An 11,208-nucleotide genomic window follows, 5' to 3' on the forward strand; every position below is an offset into this window, starting at 1 on the left:
TCCAAATATAAAGCATGATGACTGAGCTGAAATAGCCAAATCCGCGAATGTTCGAAATGAGGAACAATGAACGTTCTGAAAAAAATGTTTAACGTGTCAGCAGATATATATTGCACGACAGGAAGTGTGCTTCAGATGCCTAATGTGTATCATAAAGAGAAAGCAGTTTAATAAAATACTCTTTAGTTTTGGCTTTTCCAACTGGTTTTTAAACTATATTTGACCATTAGTGCCCTGCGACAGACTGGCGACCTGTCCAGGGTGAACCCCGCCTCCCGCCTGGAACGTAGCTGGAGATAGGCACCAGCAACCCTCCCGACCCCATTAGGGACAAGGGTGCACAGAAATGGATGGATGGATGGATGGATTTGACCATTAGTGAATTTTTTTTTTTTTTTGCTTTTTTTTTTTTTTACAAAGAACACACAAAGGCCTGACAGTCTCACCATTTGGCAGAAATGATCTTGTTCTTGTGGCACAGAACAAGATGAAGTCTGTAAGAAGAGAAACACGTTTTTCCACACCAGTGTATCGTTGTTTATTTCTGTAATCAGTGCTGCTATTTCGCAACACACCTCCCAGTGGGAACAATCCCACTGGTCTTTCAGCTCACATTCATGTAACTTGGAACGAGCTTATCCATCCTGCATGAAACACAAAGGCCTGAGTTGCATCACAAATCCCAGACCCCTTCAATGAGGGGCTTTGTCGTTCTGAACTGTTACGAAGCGGCCAGAACGTTTTCATAGGCGTGTCCATGCCGAGACCGCGGCTCTCAGGTTCACTTTCATCCCCGGCTGCTATTTAAGGATATTTGTTGTATTCATTCTGATTTACATATGCGTGCGTGCCTGCAATGTACTAGTGGAACGCAATCACTTGGAAAAGATCGGAAGTGGATTAAAAACAAGATGTGCTCTGAATTATTGTGAAGTTATTCAACGTGAAGATTTCAAGCACATAGTGATGGAGTGGAAAGCATCCATAAACAAGAGTAGTAATTATTAATTAATTATATATGCTTGCTCCAAAACATTGTGAGTGGGTGTATGGTGACAAATCTGTCATGGCAGGGTCTGCTCATTTTCCTGCTCCCCGCATGTCAGATGAATAAAAGAGATGCTGAGCAAAAACATAGTTCTTTTTAGTGATTTGGAAATTAAACTTTGGAAAATGTACAATATCTCAAAATATATATATAAAAAAAACAACAACCATTTGTTAGTTAATGTATTATATTCAATGGTTTGACTGGCTTTTTAGATTTATTTTACTTTTTACGATTGCTTTGCATCAAGTCAAACCTTTTTTTTGCTTATGCCAGCCACCTAAACATAATTGGCTCAATGTGATCACTACACAGCAGTTTTCATGTTATAATCTTGTGCAGCGTATTTATACATTTTTAACTCTTTGTGATGTTTCGTGTGAATGTGTCTTGATGCTGCTACATTTGAATTTCCCCACTGCAGGACAACAGATTAAGTGAAACAGGACCAGTTCCACCAACCAGTCGCCGCACCAGTCTCCCTGAAAGAATGGTGGGAGAATCTGTTGACAGGACAACAATTGGTTGTTCTCTGCCACAGATCTAGTGTTTCAGAAGAGTAGCAAGAGGAAAGCCGTCGCTGAGAGAAAAATAAAAGGAAGTAGCCATTTACAGTTTGCCGTCTGCCACGTAGAAACACAGCAAATATGTGGTCAGAAATGACTCAAATGTGGCTTTTTAGGAAAACACTCTCTGTCGAGAAATACTGAATGCGCTATCAGTTAAACTTTTTGGTGGTAGTATCATTCTCCAGCAGCATCAAGGACGCTTACAGAGTTAACGGGAAGGCAGATGGAGCTAACAAGGCAGTTGTGGAAGAAAACCTGTTGAAAGTTGAGGTTTAAAGAAGCTCTTCATCCAGTCAGCATGAGTTGTTTTCTGAAGAAGAATGTGCTGAAATTTCTGATCTCTGGATGTACAAAGTAGGCAAAAACAGAGCAGCTTTTTTTCTAAGGGTGTAACTTCAGAATAAAAAAGATTAGCAAACTATCGCCCCATGGTACAAACGTGCAAGAAGCATTATTTGTTTTGAATAAATTTGTAACTCACGTTATGTAATATTCCACTTCATTATCATGCCTTACTTTGTCTATCATATATTTTCTGTAAAGTACACTGAGTTTTGTGATTGTAACATGATACGTGTGGAGGTGTAAAAGTACTTTAGTATTATCGCACATCCAAAAAAACAAGGGGATAACGTATTTTTATATATAAAGACTTTAAATGGATGGTGCTCTATTATATCTCAATATTTTTCATTTTAATTAAAAAAAAATTGGGACCATTGAGAGCAACTAGAAGTCTTATAATAATCATTCACACATTTAGCAACAGAATTTGGACGAGAGACACCATGGCCACCCTTCAAATAGCTACGCCCCTGCTCGGGAGAGAACAGCTTAACGGTTCATACAGAGGTCACCCAAAGAAGCTGATAGATGGACCTCACTACCGCGTCCTAGAAACGGAGCAGGAAATCTTATTTATCATCTTTTATCACCGACACTACTGTATTAATTAGCTGGATGTCTTTTCAGGGTGACTAAAGCAAAGAGAAGCTCGCAGACGCCACTCTTTGCTGAGCCCCAATGAAATATTCATCAGCTAATAACACTCTGACAGTCTAGCCCACTCTGCAGCGCCCAGCAACAACTTACTCACAACAAGTCACTGGGGCAGGAGAGAGATTTGGCATTATTAATTCAGAACCAGCATGTAAACAATATACCGTTTACAGAAGGAGAGGCGAGTTCCAAGAAGCAGGACGAAGCTTGTTTTTTTCTTTCTTTGCTTACTTTGTAAGCGAGTCTGTTCATTGGCTACTTGGATCCGAGATAAACGTTGTCAGGAGGCGGTGTACTTCCAACAATGCACAAAACTCCGGAATAATTTTGATTAGTTAATTGAGTTGGTTGTCATAGCTTGATATCTGTCTGCAAACATGTTTAAATGTTTTTTACAAAGCTTGCCAGATTAATGATTTATATAGACCATTTTATAGGCATCAGCATTCATTACGTTCTCAATTCAAAACGTTTGTGTGTAAATTCTTCCTTCATGGCCTGTTTAACGTGATCTTCTCATTTTAAGCACAGGATTTGTTCTTAGCGTTACAGTGATGGGTGAGAAGTTTAATTACACCACCACCATCCGTCCATTTTGGTTATTTGGTTCATTCCTTTCCAGGAATTCCTGCTTACAAAAGCAAGAGTTAAGTGGAAGTAGCTCAACTTTCACAGAAGTCACTTAAATTTAACCCTATTTAAAGGCCAACTTTAACTACCAAGTTCATGGAAACTTAGAATTTAACCTTCATTGTGAAACACCTAAAAAAAAAAAAAAAAAAGACTGAAAGATGTTTTTATTTTCAAATGACACGACCATCTTTATCCATCAACATTTTCTTGTCCAAAATGACAGAATACACAAATTACCAAATGTTGACTGTATAGCTTTTTTTTTGGTGCATTTGATATATAAATATATATACAGTTACTTCAGATCCGCATGATGCTAAAATGCTGCTAATCCATCGGATTAGCAAACTAGTGAGCCATAAATAACCTTTGACGAGAAGAGCTCACAAATTTATTTCACATTTTCTTTTGTTGTAACCACCCTAACATAAAAAAGCATGGCCATGTCGGAGAAGTAATGAATACAAAAAAAACCAAAACAAAAAACAACAAACCATGCTGCTTCAATCAAAATACAAATGAGTTTTTCAGAAAAACAAAGGCGTAAAGGGTACAAAGCATAAAATACTATACAGTAAAAAGCTAACTCTGCTATGCAGGTTTTAAGAATTGAATTCTCAGAGTCTCTGCAGGTTGTCCCATTAGCGAGCTGAGCCCAGCTGACAGCGTATGGAGAAGAGAAGCTAAGAGAGAAAACAGAATTGAAAACGGATAACGAGCCATGAATCTAGTTTGTTATACTCATTCAAAAACCGGTTTGATGAGTTCTCTAAATGCTTTGTTTGCCAACCTTTTGCAATCCAAATGTTGACTTTTTCTTTTTCTTTGTTAAATGGCACTGTCCGTTTGTCAGACACCAGAGCCCGCTTGGCTGTTATAATCAGTGGATTCCATCTTGAGGATGTAAGGGATGATGCTGTCAATCTGCACGTTGCCGATGAGCCCGGCGAAAAACAGCTCCTCCGTGACAGCTGCGCTTATTAGCCTGAGGGCCGGAAGACGCAGCAACAGCTTGGATAACCTGGGAGTAATGAGGCAGAAAGGAGACATGGATCTAAAAAACACATGAAGCAAGCACATCTGGGACAACATCATCAATCTGTCCCACTTTAAAACAGCACCGCTGCTTTTTCAGCACCGTTAGCTTCGAGCAAGTACAAACCGATAAGAGTCCTCGGGGTAGGTCCTCGTAACGTAGTCCTGCAGCTCCATGTACGCTTTTTCCTGGAACATCTCGATCTGCGGGATGTTGTCTATGCCGGGGTGATCTAGCACAAAAACAACGCGAGCACAGAGTAAGGAAAAAGGAACGTGCTAAACATGCTTTATTAACAATAACAATACAGATAAAAAGAAAAAAAAGAACAAACTTGATTTCACACACCAGGGCTGAAGAGAACAATAGCTTTGAGGTAGGCATATTCATAAGAGTCTGGGGACAGCTTGGACATGCTGTTGCAGAACTCCTGCATCCTCCAGATGTGCTCCATTACCACTTTTCCTCTCTCCGGGGACAGCTTTTCTAAATAAGAGACAAAACAAACAACTGTGTTAAAATAAAAAAAAAAAAAAGAACTAAAACTCAGCACAACCAAATGACTTCCCATTTCAGACATTTGACTCCGTTAATGGATGCTTGCAGCCACCCGCAGAGCCCTCCTACCTTCCTGTAAGCTGGTCTGCAGATGGTTGATAATAGCACTTAGAATGGTACCAACATTCATAATGTTGGAGCACTGTGCCAGGCCCAGGGCAAAAAGTTCATTCCAGCAGGCTTTCATCAAGTTAATGTCATTGTCTTGTCCACTGTAAGAGAAGGAGTCACAGACTTATGCTTAATAAAGTGTGGGCAGAGAAGAAGAGTCTGATGCATTTTATTAGGATTTATGTGATTTCCTGAGTTAATGCACTTCATGGAGCGAAGGTTTAATATTCCTTCAAGAGTAACCACAGACAGTGTTTCTATGTTAATATCTTCCTGTTCATAGGGAATTATTCACATATTTTATTCTTTTCATCTTTTATTTTTCTAATCAGCAACCTAAACGGTTCCCGTTTTGTTATATTTTATAAATATGTCTAAGTTTATTCATATTAGAAAAACATGTTGCTGTTTACTCAGTCCATATTTAATACAGCTGAAACAAAATAATATTAAAATGTGTGTTTGGTTTTTTATTTTATTTAGCATCTTAAAATAAAAATGTAGCCCTTTATGTTCTGGAAAGACAGTCGGCCCGCTTGATACAACAGAAAAGTCAGGTTATTAAGAAAATGGCAGCTTATCAATTAATCATTAATCGGCTGATAAAATCAATCAACTTTAGATTAACGCAATCGACAACTTGCATCCACGTAGCATAATGCTGCCACAACCGTGTTTTACAATAAATGGCAGTGCAACAGTAATATGTTGGCCTCACACCGCATTGTAGATGGAGACCAAACCGTTTCATTTTGCTCTCTCTTTACACAGATGGACCCGATTCACCAAGTGGGTGACTGTGACACAAAATCCTAATAAAATACATTGAAATTTGGGTCAAATCTAAACAATTCATCACTTAAACAGAAGACATCATCTCACCCTAAGGCTTGAAAGGCAGGTATGGAGCGTGCCCAGTGCATAGAGAGAAAAAGTAGCCGGGACGCGGACTCACAGATGTAGTTGACATTGAGGTACTCTGGTACCGGCAAAGGCATCATAAGCTGGAGAGAAATCATTTCAAAGCATAAAGGGGGAAAACACGACGACATTGTGCATCTTAAAAACAAAAAAAAACTGGAGTAAATTTGAGTTGACACGAGTAGGAGCTTTAGTGCAACAGTTCTGCTTTTACCTTGAAAGGGATATGGCTCTCAGAAAGCACAGGCCCATCCAGCTCCACCACTGGACCCGACTGGTCCCCCGACATCAGCTGCATGGTGGTTTCTAAAGATTCTCCGGCCGAGCCGTCGTCAGGATGTAGGACTTTGGCCAACGTGTCGAAAGCTCTGGGCATAAGAAAAAATAAAAAATACAAGAATAGGCAGACATTAAAAAGATAAATGTTTGTTTCTTACATTTAGATTAAAGAAAGCAGAACATTTATCATATAAAAAAAAGGCACTGGAATAGACACCCCAATACAAGATGGAACCTTTTGGGTAAAGCTAATAAGATTCATATGACTGGAGTCAGAAACCACATGGCCCTGGAAGAAATTCAATTAAAGCATCAAGAGCAAAGAGAAAAAAAACCCAAATAAAAACAGGTCCTTGGTTTCACTCTGAACAAATCCAGTCATTACATTTAGTCATACGAACAGGACAACAAGCACAAAAGGCGTCGAACTCTAACCTGGTGATATCACTCGCAGTGTGATCTTCAACTTTGATGTCCGACATGGAGCCGTCGCCGTTGCTGAGCGTTTCGGCTCCCAATACGTCGTTCCCGCCGTCGCTCAGCTCCCTGGCCTTGTTGAGGTGGGCGAGTGATGACACTACATTTGCTAAAGTACCAAGGTCCCCTTGAGATAGATCATCCTGTCGAGAAGAGAGATTCTTCAACTATTTTTCTAATAAATACAGAGGTTACCTATGAATCTACTACACATAGTTCCAGGGTACCCAAAAATTGTACTCAAGTAAGAGTAGCGCTACTTCAATATATTTTTGCTCAAGTAAAAATAAAAAGTAGCCATCCAAGAAATGACAGAAGAGTAAAAAAAGTATTTGGTAAAAAGGCTACTCAATACTTCATCAGAAGAACCAAAATGTAACGTAGAGGTTTTTGGTATTTTAAAGACCAAAATGAAAACAATTCACGTAGATAATGTAATTACAAAATAACAAAATCAGGCAGAGGAAACATATTTTCAGATCAATTTCTTTCAATAAAACAAACCCATTCATACCGGTAACGCAAACATATTAAACGTTGAATGTTACCTTATCAGGGGAGGCTGGAATCAGGATGGTGTTTTCCAGCTTAGGGAAGGGCTGCTGGATGTTGAGCAACATGCTAGACTCAAGCAAACTCGTAGATCTGAAAGTAGACATTGATTATTGTTATTATTACACAACCATATTGAATAAATTCAACTGTATCAGGGATTCCCCCAGTGTATTACAAGCCTGGCGGGCCACCAGACTTTACTTGACCCCCCACTAGGCTAAGCGTTGTTTGTTTATTTATTTAAACATCAGAAACAGTGATAGCAGAGACGGGTTTTACGCTAGATTTATATATAATAAAGCATTAGCAATCTTTAGCAGACAATTATCCATTTAAAAAAAGGTAATGCATTTGATTCTACATACAAAAACTACAGAAATACTAGTTTTATTTAGTGCATCGCTATATTTTCTTTATTGATGTTTTATTTTTAAAAATTTCTGTTAATTTTTTCAAAAACACAACACAATGGGCAACTGGTAGACTTCCCAATGGGTGTTTGATTACATTCTGCTACGATAGTATTTAAATAGCTAAAAACAAACATGAAAAAGGATGTTTTTAAGTATGTCTAAAAAAATGTTTTAGACATATTTAAAATATTTTACTTCTGTGTGCTATTCTGCTATAAATATGCAAACAGAACATTTAATGTTTGATATCAACACTGCATGTATAGTTCAACGTCAACTGGACATATCATTACTGCGCTATCTTGGGGTGAATGTTACGTACCGAGCAGTTTCCTTCTCAGATACAAAAGTGGGCGTGGCAGCCAGAGGACTACAAAGGTTCTTTCGGATGTAGATCTTTTCCGTGGAGGCCGCACAATTCATCGATTTCTCTCTGGTGGCAACTTCGACGGGCTTGCGTTCACACTGCACAGCTGGAAGACGACACAGTACCGGACGGTAAGGCGCTTGAATCCTTGCCGACACGTTATCCAAAGTGTTTTGAGTAGTTAAAAAGGGTCTCTTACAATCCTGCTTCATGCCCAAAGCTATACAGCGCTGTAGTCGGCAGTACTGGCAGCGGTTTCGGTGTAGTTTGTTAATGGCACATTCTCCAGATCCCCTGCAGGTATACACCAGGTTCTTTCTAATGCTACGTTTGAAGAAGCCCTTGCAGCCCTCGCAGCTGACGGCTCCATAGTGACGCCCTGAAAGAGAAGGAAATGTTACAGCTTTCTACAAACACACACACACACAAAGGCTGGCTTAAAGTACACAAAAATACTGACAGTATTTAAATAAAGTGTTATTTCTACCTGATGCCTTGTCCCCACAGACAACACAGTACTCCACCACAGGCTTGATGATAGACTGGTCCGAGCTGTCAGTCACAAACTGACAAACAAGCACAACACGATGGGATGATTTAAAGACAAACGCTGCGGTAGGTTTAGCCTGACTAAACAGACCCATGATTCAGTCATATGCTCTTCCAGGGGCTTGTTTATGGAAACAGAATTGGGGATGAAGTCGACGTGCTTTGGACAGTTACCTGAATCTGCTGTCCTGCCAGTTCGGGGGCAGCAAAAAGCAGCTGGTTTACCCCGGAGCCATCCGAAGAGGCGAGGATCACCTTGTTAGGAGAGCATTCCTGCTTGGCCAGAATCACCTTCCCGCCAGGGGAATAGTCGGCATTCGCCAAGATGAACTGTTGCTTCCCCGGGGAGGATGACTCAAGTGCTGTGACAATTTGGATCTTCTGCCCGGTCTGCTGATCAGTTACGATCTATCAGAGGAAATAACATACAAAGTGTAAGGGGAATATCTAGTTGTTTCTTTTGCAGATAGAGCCTAAAAGCACATTAACATGAATTGTGAAAAGGGTGCAGAGGCCCCTCATTCACCTGGATTCGATGTCCTAAAGCCATGCTGTTGTCTGTTGACACAAGCTGAATCTTGTGAGTCTGTCCATCCATTCTAATACTGCCCACACCTTCATCCACCGCTCCTCACATCAGTGCCCCATGAGGCATACACACCTGTACGGCAGAAATCATCACACTAAGATACCAATCATTTTGAAGTCCAATTATTTATTCTGGTAAATAATGACATTCAGACAACATTTGCAGATTCATGTTACTGGGACCTGGGGGGGAAAGGCTTTTCAAGGTACAAATATTTTTATAATAACCTGATTAAGACTTCAATTTCCCATGGCTTTAAAATTGTATTGATATTTTGTAAAACTTGGTTTATTATGAGCTATGAGCCATAATCATTGAAATCCGCAAATAACCCTTGCAATAGATGAATACACTTTATTTATATTCTAAGATATTGATGTCCAGCAACAAGAAACAATAGATCCCGACATAAAGCAGCATGATAAACCAAAACAATGAAAGCACTATCTCAGCAAAAATAGATTCTGGTTGCGTTTCAATCCGACTTTATATGTTAGCATCTCATTCTCTCCCCTCTACATGGCACATGCAACACGCTAAAGCATCGATTTGACTTATATATCTGTGATTAAGGGTACACTTGTGTCAGTTCATTGAAAATTGCCTGGGTCGGAAAGTATAAACAACCACTTGGTTTATTATGTTGGATGTCAGGACGTGTTAATAATATGGAGCCTGCTGGAAGCAACCGAGCTAACGTTAGCCAAAACCCCGCAGAAACCGCTCAAGAGCTGAGTCCGGTGATATCCGATGAGTGGTAAAAACACTATATTTACACATGCCACTGACAGCCGGATACTTAAAATCTGTACGGAAGATAAAGGTATTTCTTTTCCTGTCGGTGAAAGGTCAACATTGAAGGGTTAAAGCACACTAGGGTTCAAGGCCCGCGATGCCAACAGAGACAGTTCCGTTTGCGAACCACCGGCCAAAATCCGTTTTGGGAGGCTTTGGATCTTCACCCACATCATCTAAATAACAAGACAGCTGTCGGGTTGACACCGCAAACCGTTGATATAACGATTACCTGCAATATGGATGCCTTTATTTAGGAATCTATGGAGCAGCGCTAGCACCGAAGGTAGCAGTAGCTCTATTAGCTGACGCTGCTAAGCTAACTAGCTGGCACCTTTTATCAACATTACCTTCGTTCAGTGTCTCTTAAAGTCCACCTACTGGCGCATGAGGCTAGTAAGAAAAAGTATGACTTTGTAGGAGCATTCACATACCAAACCTCAGTGTAGCTCCAGACTATGAGAAGCTATGTTAGCTGGTTGTTAGCTAGCAGCTAATGGCAACTTCCTTCCTGCTTCTCCAACAGCGCGATACTCATGAGTCTCGCGTACTTTCGCAGTAACGAATGCCTCCTACCTTTTGAAAATCCGATATGTAATAAAATGTATTGCTTTCAATGCAATAATATTGGAAGTGTTTTCTGAAATTGTCGAGAGGGTCAGAGTTCGTGACCTTTTTCATCCATAACGCTTTGACGCGCATGCGCATTAACGTTGCTGCGGTTTATGTGTGACAGCGGCTGCGGTATGTTGACAGTCTGTCAGCTCTGCGTCCGTCTGTCTCCTTTTACTGGTTGTCTATAAATAATGCTGGTGGCTTGGATTTAGAGTGTGAATTACAATAAAGGTAAAAATGACAACAATCAACATTGTGTTTTGCTTAAATTCATTTTTAAATTACTTGCTTGAAATAGATAAATGTAGATAAAAGTTTAAGCTTCATTTTATCATTTATGTACCTGGTTTTTAAAAGTCTTAGACATTTTTTAGACTCAGTGCTTAAAGTGTTCTTCTATAGACTTCCTCTCATATTTCGGATTGTTGAGTCCAATTGTTTTTGTGTTTTTTTTCAGGATTGTTTAACTGCATGTGTATTCCAGTAAGTTTCTGAATATTGTCTTGTATGGCTTAATATAATAAACACTGAAACAGTGTAATGCTATACTCTAGACCTTCCTTGTGTTTGTATCGCTGTTGTAACTGCAGGCATGTGACTCTTTTTAAGCCGTCTAATTCACTTCACCTCACTGAAATTTGTTTATTTGCTAGAAGAAGGACTTCACAATTTTTCTTCTTCAGTGGTTCTCAAA

General features: G+C 39.8%; 1 protein-coding gene across 4 annotated transcripts; it reads right to left on the reverse strand.

Annotated features, from left to right (window-relative positions):
• Window positions 1-3,395: 3,395 nt before the first annotated feature.
• On the reverse strand, window positions 3,396-11,012 carry nr2c1 (nuclear receptor subfamily 2, group C, member 1). Of its 4 annotated transcripts, XR_003593400.1 has the most exons (15): window positions 10,250-11,012; window positions 9,042-9,176; window positions 8,690-8,923; window positions 8,454-8,532; window positions 8,166-8,345; window positions 7,922-8,072; window positions 7,180-7,276; window positions 6,590-6,774; window positions 6,090-6,243; window positions 5,837-5,958; window positions 4,913-5,055; window positions 4,634-4,771; window positions 4,412-4,517; window positions 4,040-4,270; window positions 3,396-3,932 (listed from the first exon to the last, which is right to left on the reverse strand). XR_003593400.1 is itself a non-coding variant. In XM_028001219.1 (14 exons), exons 2-14 carry the CDS (start codon window positions 9,111-9,113, stop codon window positions 4,099-4,101), a joined length of 1,833 nt encoding a protein of 610 aa, XP_027857020.1. In that variant the 5' UTR covers window positions 9,114-9,176; window positions 10,476-11,012; the 3' UTR covers window positions 3,396-4,098. The 4 variants fall into 4 exon arrangements, 3 of the variants coding, with proteins under 3 accessions (XP_027857020.1, XP_027857029.1, XP_027857008.1); XM_028001219.1 differs by having other exon boundaries at window positions 3,396-4,270; window positions 10,476-11,012; XM_028001228.1 differs by having other exon boundaries at window positions 3,396-4,270; window positions 10,334-11,012.
• Between the last annotated feature and the right edge of the window lie 196 nt (window positions 11,013-11,208).

The sequence above is a fragment of the Xiphophorus couchianus genome, chromosome 2 (assembly GCF_001444195.1).
Source record: "Xiphophorus couchianus chromosome 2, X_couchianus-1.0, whole genome shotgun sequence".
NCBI classification, from domain to species: domain Eukaryota; kingdom Metazoa; phylum Chordata; class Actinopteri; order Cyprinodontiformes; family Poeciliidae; genus Xiphophorus; species Xiphophorus couchianus.

Coding starts and splice junctions, on each gene's coding strand:
- nr2c1 (XM_028001219.1), bottom strand. CDS start 9,113: ATGGATGGACAGACTCACAAGATTCAGCTTGTGTCAACAGACAACAGC. Junction 6,244..6,589: donor ACTGCGAGTGATATCACCAG/GTTAGAGTTCGA, acceptor TCTTATGCCCAG/AGCTTTCGACACGTTGGCCA. Junction 5,056..5,836: donor CCTGCCTTTCAAGCCTTAGG/GTGAGATGATGT, acceptor CTTCTCTTACAG/TGGACAAGACAATGACATTA.